The sequence below is a fragment of the Tachysurus vachellii genome, chromosome 18, assembly GCF_030014155.1.
Source record: "Tachysurus vachellii isolate PV-2020 chromosome 18, HZAU_Pvac_v1, whole genome shotgun sequence".
Taxonomy (NCBI): domain Eukaryota; kingdom Metazoa; phylum Chordata; class Actinopteri; order Siluriformes; family Bagridae; genus Tachysurus; species Tachysurus vachellii.
In genome coordinates, this window is record NC_083477.1 from 430,002 (window position 1) to 452,587 (window position 22,586).

At 38.6% G+C, this 22,586-nt stretch overlaps 3 protein-coding genes across 3 annotated transcripts in view; 1 reads left to right on the forward strand and 2 right to left on the reverse strand.

Moving 5' to 3' along the window:
• Positions 1–22,586, reverse strand: part of LOC132861412 (tetraspanin-9-like) — a 54,819-nt gene that overhangs the window by 20,790 nt on the left and 11,443 nt on the right. The window lies entirely within an intron of this gene.
• On the forward strand, positions 10,535–14,342 carry LOC132861407 (sialidase-3-like). The gene is made up of 3 exons (XM_060892917.1): positions 10,535–10,980; positions 12,431–12,664; positions 12,762–14,342. The coding sequence occupies exons 2-3, from the start codon at positions 12,452–12,454 to the stop codon at positions 13,659–13,661; spliced, it is 1,113 nt and encodes a 370-aa protein (XP_060748900.1). The 5' UTR covers positions 10,535–10,980; positions 12,431–12,451; the 3' UTR covers positions 13,662–14,342.
• LOC132861491 (bcl-2-like protein 12) lies at positions 14,554–16,541 on the reverse strand. The gene is made up of 5 exons (XM_060893046.1): positions 16,322–16,541; positions 16,009–16,116; positions 15,814–15,887; positions 15,049–15,309; positions 14,554–14,806 (listed from the first exon to the last, which is right to left on the reverse strand). Exons 1-5 carry the CDS (start codon positions 16,539–16,541, stop codon positions 14,768–14,770), a joined length of 702 nt encoding a protein of 233 aa, XP_060749029.1. The 3' UTR covers positions 14,554–14,767.

The following is a 22,586-nucleotide window of genomic DNA, read 5'->3' on the forward strand; positions in this document are numbered from 1 at the left end:
ATAAATGAATGCTTGCATCTAATAAATTATCACCAAGATTGTTTATATATAATGTAAACAACAGGGGACCCAAAATGGACCCCTGTGGCACGCCAGATTCAATACAAAGCTTGTCAGAGAGAAACCCCTTAAATTTGCACCCTTTGACACCTGTTCTTTAAGTGGTTCCTAATCCAACCTAATGCGGTTTCAGAAAGACCGATACTGTGTAGACGCGATAGGAGAATACCATGATTGTGACAGTGTCAAAAGCTTTAGCCAAATCAATAAACACTGCAGCACATGATCTTCCACTATCTAGGGCACAAGTAATGTCATTTAGAGCTTTCATAGTGGCAGTTACCGTACTATGATTCTTTCTGAAACCGGACTGATACCTGAACAAAATACTATTGCTAGATAAAAATTCCTTTAGCTGTTCACTGACAATAGATTCTAAAATTTTTGACTATCACTGATAACTTGGAAATCGGTCTATAATTATTTAAGATGGTTGGATCTCCACCTTTCAGCAGGGGAACAACCAAAGCAGATTTCCAGACATCAGGAATAACATTCTGATCCAATGATAAATTAAAAATATAAGATAGTGGGCCAGCAATAATCTCAGCAGCTAATTTTAAAAAATATGGCTCAATTTCATCAGGTCCTGCAGACTTCTTAATATCCAGGTTTTTTTAAAGCCTTTAAAACTTCACTTCTTGAAATAGTAGAAAATTTAAAAGTAGAGCTGTCTTCTCTCAGAAGCGGAGATGGATTTTGTATAACACTCAGAGGAATTTCATGAAAAATTGAACCTGAAGAAATGAAATGCTTATTAAAAACATTTACCATATCCGTCCTACTAGTAAGAAAGCTATCTTTTACTAAAATTTGATCAGGAAAATCATTATATAACGTGGAGGGAGAAAGTGATTTGATGGTCTTCCAAAATTTAATAGGGTTATTGAGATTTTGTGTGGTTTCATTTAGATAATATTCAGATTTCGATCTACGCATGAGAGCTGAACATTTGTTTCTCAATGTTCTAAATGCTACCCAATCTCTTTCTGTATCCGATTTCCTCGCTATGGCCCAAGCCAAATTTCTTTCATGAAGGAGGTCAGATAATTCATGTGAGAACCATGGGTTATCACGTCCCTTTACTCTGAATGTCCTAACAGGTGCATGCCTGTTTACAATCTTCAAAAATAAAGTGTGAAAATACTGCCATGCAGTGGACACATTAGGTATTAAAAACAATATATCCCAATCAGATGCAAACAAATGCAAAAAAAAAAAAAACCTTGTTTATCAAACAGTTTAAAAGCTCCTTTTTGTAATAAGTCTAGGTTTTACTTTGGGAATTTTACAATCCCTTATAACGACAACAGTACAATGATCACTGACATCATCAGGAAAAACCCCTGTATGTGTGTATTTATGGGGTTTGTTTGTTAGTATAATATCTATTAAAGTGGACTTACTTGGATTCTTATAATTTGGTCGTGTAGGTGATTCAATAAGTTGAGTAAAATTCACAGAGTCACAATATGCTTTAAACTGATCTGAGTTTGATGTTAACCAGTTCCAATTCAAATCCCCCAATATAACAAGGTCTTTTGAAAGCAGGTCAGATAAAACAGCTGACAGTGAGGTGAGAGCGTCACTGATGGCTGCTGGTGGTCTATAGCAACCAAACTATACATAAATGACAATCCTTTCCATATTCCAGATCAATAGCCAAAAGCTCAAACTGTTTAGGGATAGAAACTGATTTAAGAACAGTAACATGAAAGTTTGATTTGATATATCAACCCCACCCCCTTTACTTTTACGATCAGCCCGAAACACATTATACCCCTCTAATGCAATGTCGTGGCTTGAGATTGATTTTTTTAGCCACGTCTCAGAAATAACCAAAACATCAGCTTTGGTCATCTTGGCCCATATTTGTACTTGATCTAATTTTGACAACAGGCTACGAACATTTAAGTGTACAATACCAAGGCCTGATCTATTTGAAAAATCCAAAGGAGTTAAAACACTTCCAACTGGACCAGGATTTGGATTAATACCGGCCAGTAAAAGCAACAACATTATCAATTATCGCTTCCTTAGATTTTTTAATGAAGGATTACAAGGTGAGCTCTTTGTCCTTATGTCCATTAACACGGAATTACTAACAGCCCGAAATATGAATATGGAATATATACGGAATATGTCCGTACATTTTGTTGGCAGATACATATGGAAGCGCAACAAATGACTCGTCTTATCTTCCGCTTTCCTCGGTATGTCCCATAGACCGGGCATGAAGATCACCCCACAAAAAAGGAGCACTTTCATGATATCAACGTAGAAGTGAATATCGTGCAGACAAACTTCGAAACAAGCTCGCTCAGACAGATGTAATTCCACGACCCTTGGATTAATGCATCTAAAGTCTTTCTAGTGACTTTGTATGATGCAAGAACTGCTTGCAGTGCATTGGCAATTTTTCCTTTTGTGTTCTTGGGCATTTTAGAGTCATTTTCAAACTTAGAAATAGCCCTCGTACTCATACGGTTTATCAACAACGTTCTCTATTCCATCAAACATTCCCTGAGAACCGTGTTTAGAGACGTACTTAACAATCAGCATTTTTACAAACTCTAAACCTTTCTTAAATCGTATACACAGTTTCTGTGACTACAGGCTAGCTAGTTAACTGTTAGTCAAATAGACTAACTGTTATCCACAGCTCCAGTACTTCAGACACAAACAAACAAAACAGCCACAAAACGTCGGGCTTTTAAACTCAAAAGTCTCCCTGCTTTGGACACAGACACACTGCATCTGGCCTCGAGTTCAACTAAAGTAACACTCACAAACACTCACAACCACTCACTCACATTCACAAACACTCACTCACACTCATAAACACTCATAAACACTCACTCACAAACACAACCACTCACAAACACTCACAACCACTCACAAACACAAACACTCACAACACTCAAACAAAAACACTCACAACTCACAAACAAAAACACTCACAAAAAATAACACAAATAACACTCACAACGACTCAAACAAAAACACTCACAACAATCAAACAAAAACACTCACAACCATAGACAAACAATAACACAACACTTAAACAAAAACACTCACACCTCGCAAACAAAAATACTCACACCTCACAAACACTCACACCTCACAAACAAAAATACTCACACCTCACAAACAAAAACACTCACACCTCCCAAACAAAAACACTCACAACACTCAAACAAAAACACTCACAACTCACAAACAAAAACACTCACAAACATACACAAACAATAACACAAATAACACTCACAACGACTCAAACAAAAACACTCACAACACTCAAACAAAAACACTCACAACCACTCACAAACATACACAAACAATAACACATAACACTCACAACCAAGCACAAACAAAAACACAACACTCAAACAAAAACACTCACACCTCGCAAACAAACACTCACACCTCACAAACAAAAATACTCACACCTCACAAACAAACACTCACACCTCACAAACAAAAACACTCACAACACTCAAACAAAAACACTCACAACACTCAAACAAAAATACTCACAACTCACAAACCAAAACACTCACACCTCACAAACAAAAACAGCATGCTTAGTTCATACATGGAAACATTGTTTAAAGATTTAGAGGAAGCAAAGTTTAGTTGTCAATTCCTGATAAAAAAAAACAAAAACAAAAAAAACTGCACAACTAGCAGCAGTAAGTTTGTATATAGCATGTTGTGTAATCAAATTCCTGAAATGTTAGAAAGTAATGAGAACTCGGAAAGAGATTCTCAGTAAGTCAGCAGTCAATATTCTGACTCTACAGTTAGATTTCCTATGGCACCAATTCACTCAACTACAACTGTGTGCTCTGTAGAGTTTAAAGCAATAACATGAGGTAGTGTGGTTTTGTCCGACGTACTGAGACATTGTTTTAAACTAATGTTTTAAGTCCAAAAGTGCTGTGGCTAAGAAGACTGTTTTAAAATATAACAAAAAAACCTGATGTACTGAGGTTTTGTCCGACTTACTGTGAATGTGTTACATTTTAAACTGTTTGTTTGTTAGTGTTTGTGAGGTGTGAGTGTTTTTGTTTGAGTGTTGTGAGTGTTTTTGTTTGTGAGGTGTGAGTGTTTTTGTTTTTGAGGTGTGAGTGTTTTTCTTTGTGTGTTGTGAGTGTTTTTGGTTGAGTGTTTTTGTTTGTGAGTTGTGAGTGTTTTTGTTTGTGAGGTTTGAGTGTTTTGGTTTGTGAGGTGTGAGTGTTTTTGTTTGAGTGTTGTGAGTGTTTTTGTTTGAGTGTTGTGAGTGTTTTGTTTGAGTTTTGTGAGTGTTTTTTTTTTGTGAGGTTTGAGTGTTTTGGTTTGTGAGGTGTGAGTGTTTTGTTTGAGTGTTGTGAGTGTTTTTGTTTGTGAGTTGTGAGTGTTTGTTTGTGAGGTGTGAGTATTTTTGTTTGCGAGGTGTGAATGTTTGTGACGTGTGACAAAAAAAACACTATCATCAGCTGAAATGACAGAAACTGCATTATTTTATGTGTCAGTTCTGCCCTTATACAATAGACAGTATATTGTATTGATCATAGATCGTGTTTTGCACTGTAGTTTCTTTTAGATCCTCTCTAAATTTTTGTTTTGTTGGGTTTAGTAAAACACACAATTGGCAAAACGGTTAATTTCATGCTCAAAATCACACATTGTAAACTAAACCCCAAAAATAATTTTCAAAATACAATAATAAACCAACACAATACACTTTGTCTAACAAAACACTGCAAACACGTTTCAAAATCAAATAATTATTCAAAACACTAACACGTTTAGCTAAAGTCCCTAAAGCTAAAGCTATTTTTGGTACTTATAAAAGGTTTTATAAAGTATCTGCCATTGAAAGGATTGTGGGAGAAGTTAAAAATGTCAATTGGAAACATGTGTACAGTGGCCACAACCCAGGAGCTTCCTTGGATGTTTTTATGAGTATGCTTTTGAGCATTGTTAATAAATATGCACAGATGAAAAATATGGTAAGAAAAACACATACTGCAAGGTGGATTGATTCAACATTGAAAAATATGATGACGCAAAGAGATGAGGCTAAACAAGTGGCTGTGAAAACAAGATTATTAGAGGACAGATTAAAATATTGTAAATTAAGGAACCAAGTTACTAAAATGAATAAAAGGAAAAAGAAAGAGTATTACAAAAACAGAATTGATAGTGTTAAACATGATGGTAATAAGCTTTGGCATATCTTAAATGAAATTCTGGGTAGAAATAGAAATGCATCCCCTTCTTTTGTAGAGTCTGATGGAGGTTTTATAACAGAATCTAAAGATATTGCAGACTATTTTAATGATTATTTTATAAATAAAGTTAGTAATTTAAGAAAAGGTTTTGGAACACAAGATTTTAATTACTGTGAACTGATCAAAAAGGAAATCATGGCTAATAAAATGTGTAACTTTAACTTTAATTGTGTGCAAACTGCAGAAGTGATGGCCCTGTTAAAGTCTCTTCCAACATATGGTAGTCCAGGCACAGACAACTTGGACAGCCTAGTATCGAATAAAACAGCCGAATATATTGCTGATCCGTTGTGTCATATATTTAATCAGTGTATAGTGAGTGGGATTTATCCCACTCTGTGGAAGGAAGGGAAAATTATTCCATTGATAAAAGACAATCGATTATCTTATAATGGGCAAAACTGCAGACCTATAAGTATTTTGCCTGCACTCAGTAAAGTTATGGAAAGGATTATTCATACACAAATTAGTAATTATTTCCAGAAAAATAATTTGATGACTATGTTTCAGCATGCATATAGAAAGGCACATTCTACATGTACGGCTCTCACACAGATGACTGATGGATGGCTTAGAAGTATGGATAATTCTGAATTAGTTGGAGTGGTCTTCAGTGCCGCTTTTGATGTAATAGACAACAATATTTTAATTAAGAAATTGAAGAGCTATGGCTTCACTCCTTCTGCTATTGCACTGATGAAAAGTTATCTTTCCTACAGAACTCAGCGGGTTTTTTATAATGGTTCTTTATCTAATTATAAAGCTTTAGCATGCGGTTTACCACAAGGAAGTTGTTTGGGTCCTCTTTTGTTTTCTGTTTTTATTAATGATTTGCCCTTAACTGTTAAAAAAGCATCAATGACAATGTTTGCAGATGACTCAACTGTTTACTATGCTTCAGATTCATGTGATAAAATTAATCATGTTCTTTCTAGAGAATTAGATTCGGTGTATGAGTGGGTTAGTGGAAACAAATTAGTATTAAATATATCCAAAACTAAAAGTATGATTATTGGATCAAAACAAAAATTGATGCTTGGATCGGAATTAAAGTTACATATAGCCAGGCAAAGAATACAACAAGTAGAGAAGGCTAAACTGTTGGGTTTGGTTATTGATAGTAGTCTTTCTTGGACAGATCACATAAATACTATTGTTAACAGAATGGGATGCGGCATTGCAGTAACAAAAAAATGTTGCCATTATGTAAATCGGGACACTTTAAAAATAATTACAGAGTCATTATATTATGTCATTTGTCATACTGTACTGAGGTGTGGTCCTCTGCATCTAAAAAGGACTTGACAAAAATACAAATTGTGCAAAATAAAGCAGCAAGACTTGTTCTGGGCTGCTCAATTAAAACAAGTAGAGATCAGATGTATTCTACTCTTTCATGGCTCACTTTAAACCAAAGAATAACAGTTACTTTAAGCACCATGATATATAATACATTGACAATGAAAATGCCTATTTCTCTGTTTAATCAAATAGTGTACTGTAATTCTGTGCACGATCATAACACCAGAAAGGCAAATAAAGGTCATATAATGACTCCCCACCCAAAAACTAATTTTATGAAGAAAACTGTCCTGTATAGAGCTATTGTCATCTGGAATAACATTCCCATTGAAGTTCGTCAGCTTCATAATAAGCTGTTATTTAAAAGTAGTCTACGGTGTTATGTGTTGATGTAGGTTTTTATATGTCTTGATTAATGTAATTATAAATCATATTGTATTTATGTCTAGTCCTGTTATGAATCAAAACCAGATTTTATGTATGTATGAGTATGCGTATGTGTATGTATGTGTATATATATGTAATGTGTATAGGTGTATATATATCAATTGTGATGATTGAAATGTTGTTGTTGTAGTGTTTGGACCCCAGGAAGACTAGCTGATTGCGCAGACTTTCAGCTAATGGGATCCATATAAATAAACAAATAAACGTTCTCTTCCAACAGGAACATTTAGTCAATCATAACACAATGACAAAAAAAACACTATCATCAGCTGAAATGACAGAAACTACATTATTTTATGTGTCAGTTCTTCCCTTATACAATAGACAGTATATTGTATTGATCATAGGTCGTGTTTTGCACTGTAGTTTCTTTTGAAGCCTCTCTACATTTTTGTTTTGTTGGGTTTAGTAAATGCATGCATTTTGTTTCTTTTGCTGCAGAAATTCAATACAAAAAACGAATGACCATCTCAGAGTAGCTTTATAAAATGTACAGTTTATGTAAAATACAGACACAGAATTGCTGCAGTAAAGACTTTATTTGCAAAAGGACATTACTGCAAGATATACAAACAGAAAAAGCACCAGAATTATAGTACTGTAAAAAAAACAAAGTAATCTTCTAATCTGCCCGGGCTTCTGCATTTGGCCACATTCTGAGGTAGACGTTGAATCCTTAGAGGGACAAAATACAGTTACATATTAGAGACCGGAGGCATACAGTCACTCTAGTACAGTAAATGGTCAAATTATTTACACTTTGCTGTAGGAGAAGCAAAATCCTACCTGTTGGTTTCTCTGAAAATACTGACAATGGATGCCACTGTGTCCCGGCTGAGATTTGGCTGTACTCGTTCACCAGCCTCTCTGTATGATAGCCCGTGGTTTATGACATGGTCAATGAGAGTAGCTCTTATTTGATCAGTTACCCTACAGTAGCTCTGGTCCTTCTTTGAGCGCCACCACACATTCTAACTCCTCTCCCTTGTCCTGGTACTCGTCTTCCTCTCCCTCGTGCAGACATTTTTTTTTCCTTCTTTCTTTCTTTCTTTTCTTTCTTTCTTTTCTTTCTTTCTTTCTTTCCCTCTTTGTGTTGCTCTAGATTGTTCCTTTTCCACACAAGATCAGCCCAAAGAGTCCTCTTTTAGAACATATGATCATGCGATTGAACAAACCTCAACACCTGAGTGTGGGTCCTAGATGGGAATCAGCAGTGGTTTATATATTTGCATAACTGCAATAAGCTGTTTCTCATTAGCAATGGAATAAAATACAGGGAATATATTTGTGTTTCAATTCACAATATGAACAGCTGTTGACTTTGACTTTAGTCTATATAAGTTATGTTTAGAACATGATGTTATCTGTTCTGACATACAGTGTGAAAGCATTTGTAAATTTGACTGTAAAATGACATTGTTTTGGTCTTGGTTGAGTTTGTGTGTAAAAGAAGTTCAAGCATTTTAAATTGGTGTTAACTGTATGCATTTTGTATCAAAGCAACAAGAAATGTGTTAATTGTATAGCCTACAAAGACGGATGTTGTGCTAACCGTGTTAAGAGTTTAAGCACTCACAAATATACACAAACAATAACACAAATAACACTCACAACCACTCAAACAAAAACACTCACAACACTCAAATATAAACACTCACAACCACTCACAAACATACACAAACAATAACACAACACTCACAACCAAGCACAAACAAAAACACTCAACACTCAAACAAAAATACTCACACCTCGCAAACAAAAACACTCACAACTCGCAAACGAAAACACTCGCACCTCACAAACAAAAACACTCAACACTCAAACAAAAACACTCACAACACAAACAAAAACACTCACTACTCGCAAACAAAAACACTCACAACTCACAAACAAAAACACTCACAACACTCAAACAAAAATACTCACACCTCACAAACACTAACAAACAAACAGTTTAAAATGTAACACATTCACAGTAAGTCGGACAAAACCTCAGTACATCAGGTTTTTTTGTTATATTTTAAAACAGTCTTCTTAGCCACAGCACTTTTGGACTTAAAACATTAGTTTAAAACAATGTCTCAGTACGTCGGACAAAACCACACTACCTCGTGTTATTGCTTTAAACTCTACAGAGCACACAGTTGTAGTTGAGTGAATTGGTGCCATAGGAAATCTAACTGTAGAGTCAGAATATTGACTGCTGACTTACTGAGAATCTCTTTCCGAGTTCTCATTACTTTCTAACATTTCAGGAATTTGATTACACAACATGCTATATACAAACTTACTGCTGCTAGTTGTGCAGTTTTTTTTTTTTGACAACTAAACTTTGCTTCCTCTAAATCTTTAAACAATGTTTCCATGTATGAACTAAGCATGCTGTTGTTTGTTCTAAGGAGTGTTCTAATCTCATTCTGCATAATAACCATTTCTTCTTTCTAGAGTATTTCAATATTCGTCATTTTCAGCCTTTATGCATTTAAAGTCTTTCTAGTGACTTTGTACGATGCAAGAACTGCTTGCAGTGCATTGGCAATTTTTCCTTTTGTGTTCTTGGGCATTTTAGAGTCATTTTCAAACTTAGAAATAGCCCTCGTACTCATACGGTTTATCAACAACGTTCTCTATTCCATCAAACATTCCCTGAGAACCGTGTTTAGAGACGTACTTAACAATCAGCATTTTTACAAACTCTAAACCTTTCTTAAATAGTATACACAGTTTCTGTGACTACAGGCTAGCTAGTTAACTGTTAATCTTAATCTTCGATCTGAACCGTAGATCTTAATGAAGAACAAGTAGTTTATCCCAACGTGGCAGTGACAAAATACATGAAGTACTTTGGGTTCATCAGCGTCAGTAAGAACACAGGACAAATCCTGCTCAAGCATTTTATACTGTTTTCCTTTCTGTAGTTTAAATGGTGTTTCCCTTTAAATGTGTATTGTACGTGAGAACTGAGTGTCTTCCAAATGGCTGGGATACACAATGTTATCTAGCCGGATGACTTTAAATGTTTATTGTGCATGAGAACTGAGTGTCTCCCAAACAGTGAGTGTCTTTAAGTGTTTATCGTGGTCAGATAGACCTTGACTTGGTATTACAGTTATCACCCAAATGGTCACTTTAAATGGTAATCGCGGTCACAGACCCTGTCGCTGCTGCTCCCATACTTACGATTTAATCAAGTTTTATTCATTTAGAGATCTAAACGTTTTACCTTATGATACTTAAACCTTTTTGGAAATGAGCTCGTTTCGACGTGTATCTTGGAGTGGAATCTGGGTACATTTATCTGTCATTTCTTACAATAGGAATATTAAGAAAGAAAGATAATTAAATGTGATGTAGTATGTAGATGATGGCTCTGAGGGTCTGTAGACAATAATTACTTATAATTAATTAGCTGCACCTTCACCCTTATCTAATTTCACCTTATTTCTTTTTGTGTGAAATAGATTTCTGAAACAAGATTCAACATTTTGCTGGTTTCAGATGAGAGACTGGAGACACTGGACCTCCCCCTGCCCTCTGCTCCACACACTCCACCCTTTCAACACAGGAAAGTCATACCCTGGTATTTCTGGGAACTCATGAATAGCAAAAATTTGAGATTACATTATCCAATTATTTGAGCACTTTTCTTGGTTCCTTATGAATATTCAATAATATGTAAATTGACAACACCCATTTCTGAGTATATATTCATCTTGAACCGTGTTGCATCTTTAGAGGAGACTTTTCTTCAACTCTCTCTGCAGCACTTCATCCTTTAATAGATAGATCTCTGCTTGAGTGCAGATTGTAGCTGACTTCATTCTCTCTCCAGCTCTGAGGAACCTCCACAATAGAGACGGACCAAACGTCTGTGGTGCAGAAGCAACCTGAGCAGGTGAGTAGCATCTGTATCATGTTCTCACGCAGCTTTAACACAGTTTGGTGTTTTAGATTTAAATTCAGGTTTGATTTCTCACTTCCACATTCGTCCTCTTTATCACATGCAGTCAAATGCTGTTTGATACTTATTATGAAAATAAAATACAAACAGACACGACGTGGAATAAACTGTACAATAACTGGAATTAGCTGTAGAAGGAAAATATATATTGACAAATATAGAAAACTATAGTGTATGAATGTACTACAACCGCTGAGATGAATATGGCATCTGTTTCTGAGTAAGGAGCAAAAGGTGTGCAGTTTTAGTGAATATTTGTACAGTGAGCTGTGTACAAGTCCAGTTGAGGTTTAGCTTTATTTTGGAGAAGAACCACAGAGCAGCAGAAGAACCACAGAGCAGCAGAAGAACCACAGAGCAGCAGCAGAACCACAGAATCAGGGTTCGAGCAGTGTTGCAGTGAGACAGACTGGGAAGATGGTCTGTGTCATGATTTATGTGCAACAAAAGCCATTAAAAATGTGCAATAAAGGTGTGAACAGGAGCTGGTGTTAGGTGTGCAGTGTCTGTTCTCAACACATCCTTTATTCAAACTGAACAAAGAATTATTATGAGAGTGGGGTTTAATCCCCTCATGTACTGTCTAAAGCCCCAGGTCTTATGAAGACAAACCATTTTACACCACAAATAAAGTGCAAGACATATCAGTACCAGTACCGTCTGTCCGTTAGAGCTTATTTTACACGTTTACACGTTAAAACCTACGTGTCGAGCTGTTAAACAGAACAGTACCTTTACCGTTCAGCAGGTGGCACTGTTGTTACTACACGGACATTGGACAGTCGTTCATTCATTGGAACAGTTGGTGAGGTAATAATAATTACCCCCACACCCCTTCGTAATGCCCCTAATCATGAGAGGAGGTCACAGACAAAAGGCAACATGAAATCAGCTCAGGATTCCAGCATGCAAAATATATTCAGTAGATATTAGGAAGTGATATAATTAAGATGTTGTTAGCATTACACACACACACACACACACACACACACACACACCTACTTATATTCATTCCATTATCTAACATGTTTTTCTACAATTAGGATGAATGAAAGTCAACATTTCTTCTGTCCTGCATGTAAAATATTTTTAGTCTCCTTTCATACAGCAGCTCGGTCCTGTGCTCCTCCACACGCCTGCTGATTTCACCCCGTAGTCACACTGAGAGATGAGTGAAATACCACGATCCCCTCTAACCTCTAGGGCTGTTCCTGCTGAACTGATGGGATTTTAATCACTTTAATCAGATACAGATACAGATACAGGATCTACAGTGTCATTCATTTAATAATCTATTAGAATAAGATGTTCTTGTGAATAAAAAACAAGCTGCATCAGGAGCAGAAAAGTCACTTCATCTGACTCTGATCTCATGTGTTTTCAGATAAAGTCACAGTTTGGAGAAATGGAAAACAGCACAGGGAGACACAGAGAGACACCAGGATTGTCCCCAACAACTGTGTTCACAAATAAGGATTCGGATTTCTACCGAATCCCAGCTCTAATCTACATTGACCAAACCTTTCTGGCTTTTGCTGAGAAGCGAACCTCAATCAAGGATGAGCATGCGAAAGTGCTGGTCCTCAACAGGGGAAAGCGGCAGAATGGAAGTGTTCAGGTGATAATGCTGAAGCAGACACGGCTAGCTTTCATTTAAAAATGCTCTAATCCAAGTTTTAATATCATGGCCATTGATTTGCTCATTTTCTTTTCAGTGGTCAGGTGTTGAGGAGCTCAAAGAAGCAAAGATGCTGGATCATCGCACCATGAACCCGTGTCCTGTCTATGACGAAAAAAACAAACGTCTCTTTCTGTTCTTTATCTGTGTGCGTGGTAGTATCACTGAGCAAGAGCAGATAAAGTCAGGTAATAACGCTGCTAGGTTATGTTACATTACTAGCAGTGACAGTGGTGAGACTTGGTCAGAATTGACAGATTTGACAGAAAGCGTGATTGGTGATGAGATCCATAATTGGGCCACGTTCGGTGTAGGACCTGGACACGGCCTTCAGATGAAGGATGGTGGCAGACTCATCGTTCCTGCTTACGCTTATTATAAATATACGTCTTGTACTAAACCCTATTCTTTTGCATTCTATAGTGACGATCATGGCTCTAACTGGAGCGTTGGAAATAAATTAAGTGACGAGTCCATTGAGTGTGAGATGGCAGAGGTGAATAGCGAGGGCAAGAACGTGTTATACTGCAGTGCAAGAAGCACTGAGGGTCATAGAGTGGAGGCTTTTAGTGAGGACAAAGGAGAGAGTTTTCAAAAAATCAGAAGTAATGGGAGAAGTAATGAGAAATTGGTGGAGCCCCCTAGTGGCTGCCAGGGGAGTGTAGTGAGCTTCCAGCATGGAACTGAAACATGGCTCATGTTTTCACACACAACTGACAAAAAGGAGAGAAAGAATCTTGGGATTTATTTGAATAAGACTCCTAAAAATCCCGCAGGATGGGCTGAACCATACATCATCAATCACGGCACCAGTGGATACTCTGATGTGGTTCAGTGTGACCAGGAGAACTTTGCTTGCCTCCTGGAGCGTACGACGGATAACTCCAAAGAAATCGTTTTTGTGGAGTTTAAGCTCAGCGATATGCCAAATCTGTAGATGTATTTACCTGCGTAGTAAAAATAACCGACTTTACACCTGAAACAGAACAGAACTCAGGACAGAGGCGAGGCGACTGATGCTGAACTTCTCAGTGACAGACACGGGGTTCAGAAACACACACACCTTCAGTTACAGTTTATTTACCAAGATTTATGACCATGAGTAAAAAAAATGACTTGCTTTTTGTGTCAGAGATGAGAACAGATCGACTTAAAGACAGACAGAGATTAAAGCAGAGGTTTAACCTTCTGACTACTGAAAATCCTGCAGTTATTACAGGGCTGTGAAAACATCTATAACCACTGTATCTGTGTTCATTTCCATCTCTCACTCTTCATTACGTACTTCACGATCGAGCTTTCTCAGTAATTGGGCCACAGCTTTGGAATGATTTGCCAATAGAATTAAGATTATCACCCTCTCTGTCCATCTTTAAGTCCCTTTTAAAAACGTATCTCTTTTCCTCGGCATTTCTATAGTTTTCCTTTTCATTTTCTTCTTACTTTAATTACTTCTTACTTTTGTTTAATTCTATTTTGCTTTTTATTATTATCTCCTGTCTTAATATCTTTTTATTTTTTCTGAGTATTTTTTTATTAACACTTTTTTATTGTACAGCACTTTGGTCAGACCTGTGGCTGTTTTAAATGTGCTTTATAAATAAAGTGATGAAAGTGATGATGACTTCCTGTTTGACTCTTTTTTAAATGCATGTTAGTCCTTATTACAGAGCGTCAGAGACATTTACTGAACTACTGACCGTGTACAATAACGACAATAAAGACTTATAAATGTTCAAACAAATAAATCTTCTGTTACAAAGAAAAATAATACAGACAGATTATAATTTTATTTTATTATTAATATTATTTTATTTTTACTTCTATTTTGGTTAAAAAAAAAAACTCCCAGCACATTAAAAAAGAAACATTCAACATTCAATCATAAAATAGACGACTGTATAAAAGAGACAAGAAAAGTGTCATCAGTAGTGTTTACATGCAGCTCGGTGTGTTCACAGCTCACACACACACACACACACACACACACACACACACACACACACACAGTGAGCTCCATCATAGAGTAATTGTTCAATGCAGTTAGTCGAACTCCTGCACCTCCTTCTGCACAATGTTTTCCTGTAAAACACACACACACATTATAAACACAAGTGATTTACTCCACACTGCCACCTGCTGGTGAGATGAACAGCTACACACTGAACTAACTAATAGATCTAGAGTGTGGAAATAGATTACAGCACCAACAACAGAAGAATGAGAAAAAAAAAAACAGATTAAAAAACAGGAAGATAGGAATGAATGATAGGGAGACAAAAAGAGAGGGAGTGGGTGAATGAACGAGAGTCTCTGCTCCTTACCCATCCTCCCTGACTCTTCACCCAGGGAGCGAAGTTCTCCATGTAGCGCTCAGCATATCCTTCCACACGCTGCGTCACGCCCGTCGTCATGACGACCCGTCGGGTCATCTCCATGGTGATGGCCACACGCCGCAAGGTGGGGCTCTCGGACACAGGAAGGGGCGGGTCTACAGCTTCGTTGGCACAGGAGTCGAGCAGCCTGGCGAAGGACGCGTAGGACATCCGGCTCAGAGACTTATGCAGCAGAGGATTAGCTTTAATCTGTAAAAATAAATATCCAACACGTCTAACACTTACACACACACTCAGTAAATGAGTCAGTGAGTGAATGAATCAGTAAATGAGTCAATCAGTGAATGAACTAGTATGTGAGTCAATTAGTGTATAAATCAGTGAGTGAGTCAATCTGTGAATAAATCAGTGAGTGAGTCAATTAGTGAATGAATCAGTGGGTGAGTCAATTAGTGAATGAATCAGTGAGTGAGTCAATCTGTAAATGAACTAGTATGTGAGTCAATTAGTGTATAAATCAGTAAATGAGTCAGTTAGTGAATGAATCAGTGATTGAGTCAATCTCTGAGTGAAGCAATGAGTGACTCAGTGAGTGAGTGAATGAGTGAGTTTGTGAATCAGTGACTTAAAGTGGAATGAGTGTGTGATAAGTGTGTATTAATAGATAAATGAATGAATAAGTGAAAGATGAGTGAGTGAGTGTGAAGGCCTAACATCAGACAGATCATGTGACATTCACTGTATCCTGCTCACCTTCTCATTAATGCTGTCTCCTTCCGTTGTCAGTATGTGGACGAGCTGCTGTACGATGGCTTCTTTATTGTCTTCTGTGTACAATCAGGATGAAGTCAGAACAAACCAGAGTTATGGATAAAAAAAAACAAGATGAGTATATAAATGTTGGAATGCAGGAGGACTCGTCTAAATGAGGATGTGTGTGTTCATTACCTCTGGGCTGGATGGGTTCAGGTTTAGTCGGCGATTTTCTCTTCACGCTTTGCTGAGCGATTCGGTCCAGTTTTTTTGCCACGCCATTGTAGAACTCAGGAGGGTGCGCTGGAGAGGGAGGGCAGATTTTTACACACGCTTATGAGACGTAATCATAAACAGAATGATTTTCACCCATTATAAATAATCTGCGTAAACATTAGTGGAGATTACAACTCGCAAACTTTCACACGAACAGAACACAATAAGCAACACAAAATAAGAGCATCATTCAGCTGGAAGAAGGTTTATTTAACATCAAACATTAACTCACTTGGCGACTGCGGAGTTTTAACTGACCCCACATCCACTTTCACAGGAAGTGACGACGGCCGCTGGGGACGCGACTCATCTTTCTTTGTGCTTTTTTTCTTAAAAAGTTCCACCAGCTTCAGTTTGCTCTTCTTTTCCTTTTTTTCGTTTGCTTTCCGCTCTCCATCCTCGTCAGATGGATAGGATTGTTGACATACAGGTTGATAGCGAGATACAATCATGTGATTTGGTCATTAGTAATGTAGCTGTCCCGATATCACAAACTATTTTGCCTTGCACAGTAAATTTTGACTCCACCAGGGAGGCTAGTCCAGGATTAGGCAAAGAGGCTATGATGAAAGGCGAAATAAAGGACTCAGCTCCCTTGACTAAGGTCTTACCTGAAGCCTCGACTTTAGTTTCATTTTCTCCCCGGCCTTCCGTGGTACCATTAGACCTGTCTTTTTCACAATCCGCAGACACTTCAGTAGGAGATGTTTCGCTCAAGGTGGTTCCTGTTCAACATGCTGACATTGATAGAACTGGGGCCCCCCGCTTTCCCGTTAAACATCCGAGGTCCACCAGAAAGATTCAGGAGTGGTACCTGAAGGTTTATAAACCTATAGTATTTATCGGAGATTCTAATCTGGCCCGTATCCCACAGTTTCATAATCCTTCAGCACAGATAGATAGTTTTCCGGGTGCTAATTTTTTACACATTCCCAAGATCCTGCAGAAACTGACGCCCAACCCGAACACTCAGAAAGTGATTTTGGCTCTGGGTATCAACAACAAAGATCAGCTGTTCCAACAGACGTCCAAAAAACAACTACAGGAGTTGTGGAGATCGGCGGCGACGGCTTTTCCTAATGCGACAGTTTATACCCCTGTTATTCATTTCTCTGATCTGCTCCCTGCCTCTCAACAGGAGAATCTCAGAAAACTCAATGAGTTTATCTGCAATAATTCAAAGTTTCTTAACGAACTTTCTCCTCTCAGGTTCAGGGTGGACCCTAAGGATCCGGTCCACTGGACTAGGCAGACGGCGATCGACATCTTTGCATATTGGTCTGACCAATTAAACTGCTAGACTCGGAAAAGTGTATTTCTATTAAACACACCGTACAAAATAACATTATTAATCTTTCTAAAACATTTGTACTCACAGATTCGCAGGAACAGCTTTTGAGCAGGGGTTTGACTTTTGTGCCGACGCCACGGAGGGTGGTCCCTGGTGAGCTCTTGGAGGACGTTTTCAACAGAACGTTGAAATTGTTAGATTATTTTGATTATGAATCGAACACAGAACGTTTACCATTTCTCAATAAATCAAATTGGACCCCCAGAATTGAGACAATTTCTTTACCAATTTCAAAATGAATAGGTAAGAATTATAGTACAGTTACTCAACTCAATTGGTCGTTGTCAGACAGGGACAATTTGGCTCCAGATCAGAGATCAGCTTTAATACAATTAAAGAACAATACTGAGATTGTTATAAAACCGGCTGATAAAGGTTGTGCGGTGGTCGTTTTAGACAAACAGCAATATTTATTAGAAGCTCGTCGACAACTTGATAATACAGATCATTATGTTAAATTACCACATTCGATACAAAATCAAACACAGTCTTTATTGGTTGATATTTTTCAGCAACTACAGAATGAGGGTTATATCAATCACAAACAAAAAATGTACCTTATAGGGCCGAATCCACCACGGCCCCGTCGCTTTTATTTGCTTCCAAAGGTGCACAAAGATCCCGAGGCATGGACTGTTCCTTTTGAGGTTCCCCAGGGTCGCCCTATTGTTTCCGACTGCGGGATCGAGTGGTATAATTCGGCACAATATGTCGACCATTTTTTGAATCCACTTTCTCAAATCCATGATAGTTATCTAAAAGACACGTATGATTTCATTGAGAAGATTCGGGGCAAATCTTTCCCGAGTCATGCTTTTCTCTTTACAGCCGATATTGAATCACTTTATACCAACATTGACACCCGTTTGGGTCTGAGCGCGGTCCTTGAGTGTTTTTTTAGACATCCGGCCCCCGCTCGACCTGACGATTTGGTGCTACGGCTTTTGGAGATCAATTTGACTTGGAATGATTTTGAATTTGATAATCAGTACTATTTACAAATTCAGGGCACGGCGATGGGCAAGATGTTTGCTCCTTCTTATGCTAACATTTATATGGCTCATTGGGAATATACGTTGCTATCCAAACTTACAGAGATTCCTATTCTTTACTTCAGGTACTTGGATGACATCTTTGGTGTCTGGCTCCACGGTTTGGAGTCGTTTAATTGCTTTGTTGCTCTAGCTAACACACATCATAGGACTATTAGACTTAAGGCACATATGCACAGTGATTCGGTTGATTTTTTGGACACTACGGTGTTCTTTTCTCCTACGTCTGAGGACAGTAAGACATTACTGACAAAAGTGTATTTCAAACCAACTGATACACATTGTCTTCTTCACAAACGTAGTTTTCATCCTAGGCACACATTTGCAGGGTTGGTCAAATCCCAACTGATTCGGTTCCATAGAATTTGTTCCAGACGGGACGATTTTGAAGGGGCCACTCGTACTCTTTTTAGAGCCCTTCGAACGAGAGGCTATACCAAAAGGTTCCTCCGTAAAGTTAAAAATCACACTTTACATTATCTACACAGTCAGGGACCGACCGTGGAGCCCGACACCGACCGTGGAGCCCGACACCGAGGATGTCATCCCGTTTATTACCACGTATTACATCCGGTCTAGAATAGTGAATTTTACCGTTAAAGATCATTTTCAGAAGGTTCAGAGTGAACACTCACCGCTGCAAAGATTTCACTTGGTTTCTGCCTACAGGAAGAACAAGAATTTAAAGGACCTCTTGGTCAGATCTTCTTTTTCCTCGGGATCCTGCTGCGGCATCTCCAATCTGGACGACGCATTTCCGTCAGCCGAAAGTCCTGTGGACCGGTCCTAGGGGACACGTTAGGGGGCAGGTCTTAGGTTTGGTTGTAGTTATGTAGTTTGTAGTTGTAGGTAATTATAAATCCCCCCCCCTTTTTTTGTCTACCGTCTCTATCCGGGATTCTTTAGGCCAGTGCACCAAAAAGGACCTGTTCCCTTTATTAAACATCTCTTATCTTAAACCTAGCTTGAACCCTAACCCTAACCCTTTGTTATTTTGAAATCCCTACAACGCAACTAACAGTGAAAAAGTCTTTCTATTCCTGCTACTGTGAATATAAATAATAAAAAAACCTTCACTTAATAACTAAGTTTAACAAAAGGAATAAATCGTGTAAGAAATAATAAAATGTATGAAAATAAAACGATGATGGTGAAGATCTTAATGAAGAACAAGTAGTTTATCCCAACGTAGCAGTGACAAAATACATGAAGTACTTTGGGTTCATCAGCGTCAGTAAGAACACAGGACAAATCCTGCTCAAGCATTTTATACTGTTTTCCTTTCTGTAGTTTAAATGGTGTTTCCCTTTAAATGTGTATTGTACGTGAGAACTGAGTGTCTTCCAAATGGCTGGGATACACAATGTTATCTAGCCGGATGTCTTTAAATGTTAAAGCGGCGGTGAAGCCCTGCCTAAGTTGTCCCCGTTTTGCCCTCAGAGAATCCTGTCATCCAAACTAGAGATGTATCCGGTACGGATAAAGCACTTCTGCCGAGTACGAGTGTTATACGAGTAATACGAGTCAATATCTGTGCTCGGATTGAATGAAAATCATCATTGGGTATCTGATTGTATCAGCGTTCTGTGATAGGCTAGTCACAGCCCCTCCCCTACAGTGATAGGCTAGTCACAGCGCCCCTCCCCTACAGTGATAGGCTAGTCACAGTGCCCCTCCCCTACAGTGATAGGCTAGTCACAGCGCCCCTCCCCTACACACATACAGATGCATTGTGTTGCTGTGTCTCGCTCTGCTCACTCACAGTCACACACAGAACAGCTCTCTGTCTCTCCCTCAGTCACTCGGGTTCGCGGGTCTTTTCCGTTAACGTTTAGGGTTTCTTCAGCTTTTTACTTTGGGTTGTAACGTTAATAATACGTACATACATTTACATTTACATTTACAGCATTTGGCAGAACGCCCTTATCCAGAGCGACGTACATAAGTGCTTAAATCTCTAACATTGAATACATTAATGCTGGCTCACTAAGTTACATACTTAAGATACCATGAGTTTAAAACATTTGTTCAAAGTTACAATGAAAGTGTCAAAGGTGTTTTTTATACTGAATAATAATTAAGAATAAGGTAATGAAGAAGTGCTAGTTGAAGTGTTTCCTGAATAAGTAGGTCTTCAACTGCCGCTTGAAAATAGCCAGTACATACTAACCAGTAGAGTTCTGGTAAACGTGGGTTCGTTCAGATGTGGTGCTTGCTTGGTAGAATGCGACTCGCATTGCGTCTCTGCCTGTCGGAGATTTTTTTTCTTTTTTAAACCTTCAGCTGTCTCTAACCAGTAACCAGACACTGAGTGTCTGACACGTTTTTGCTGTATTTCATAAAAACATAAAGGTAGTAAGCTAGTGTTATAAATAGTACAAATTAATTAATAAGCTACACACACACATACACACACCTGATGTGGAAATAAAAAAGAACCAAAAAAATAAAAAAAAAATCACACTGATCATAAAACAATGAAAAGTTAAAAAAGAAAGTTTTGTTGTTCATTACATTTTATTTCATAATTGCACTGCATTGTTTTGTTTTCATTGTTGCAAAACTTGTTCTGTAATATAGTTCGTTTGCTATCGTGATCAAAACCATTGATCTGAAGCTCAATCCTGATGCTGTCCTGTAAATATTTTTCTAATCAGCAATAAATATAACAATTTCTGATCAACCCATATCAATTGCATGCTTAAAATAACATACCGGTTAAAGCCCCGCCCATTTCAAGACACGCCCCGCCTGCTTCCGGGTTAGGTCCCACCCACTCCGAGTACAGATACAGATACAGATAATTCATATGGTTAACAGATACAGATACAGATACAGATAATGCTGTACTCGCTCATCCCTAATCCAAACCTCACCTGAGAAGCCAGAATGGGCAATAACTTAAAGTCACCATCATGCATTTGTTTAGTCAAAATATTATCTTTTCCTACAAGACTTTTGACAATATGGTCATCCTTTATTTGCATTATGACATAATGACATTATCATATTATATAATAACATATTATTATATATTTTGGTAACTCAAAATCAAATTCTGGGACATCTGCCTCAAAGCCTAGATGTTCCTCTGGAATCAATGACATTGTCTGTAGGGTGAAATTTTCATATGGAAAGTAATATTTTCCTATGAACCGATCTGTCTCTGGTATTATACAAAGTAAAGTATCATTAATCGGACAAAGTGTTAACATGTGGTTATCATTAACAAAGATAGAACAGAGATTGAGAGTTGTGGTTCCCTTTCGAGGGAACTCGACGCTGCGTCAGTGCTGACGCTATGGGAATGCTTCTTTGAGGAAGTTGTGTCTGAAGCTCTGTGTGCACACACGCCATTTTAATGGCTCGGAAAGGACACGTGACGGAGTAATTACTCGCCAGTAAGTCCATATAAGGGCATCTACGTCACACTGCTCCAGCTTTCTTTGTCTTCAGGAAGCGCTCTGTGTATGTGTGTCGTTTGTCACTGTCTGTCAAGTGCAGGGAAAGAAAAAAAATAGGGAAAGCTAGGCGAGGACATAATTATGTTACAGTCCAAGCACTTTAAGCAATGCGTGCATCCGTGCCCCCGCTTTATCACGGGGGACGACTCGCATTCTCTTTGTGTTGTGTGTTTGGGAGAGGAGCATGCGCGGTCGGCTCTCGAGGGAGCCGGCTGCGTGCATTGTGAGGATTTCCCTCTGCGCACTCTCCGATCCCGCCTGGCTGTGTTTTCCAAGCAATCAGCTGCGCCTCGTGGTTCGGGTCCTGCGTCCGCCGAGGCGGCGCGGCGGCTCCGATCATGGGGTTCGCAGGTCAAGTTAGCGGAGGCGGAGCAAGAGACGGGTGTTTCCCTTTCTCTTGCCCTCTCCCCTGACTCCGTTCGCTCAGTTTCGGTTTCGGGAGCTCGCACTGCGATTTCTCCCGACCCGGAAGAGGGCATGCTGCTTTCCGCGTCGGGCTCTGAGGAGTTCGATGTGGGCGGGGACGTGCTTTCCCCCTCGGTAAAGCCGAATGAGAGAGAGCAGTCAGTCACGTTCGAGGAGCTCCTCGAAGTGGTGTCACGCGCCGTGGGTAGGCTGAATTTGGATTGG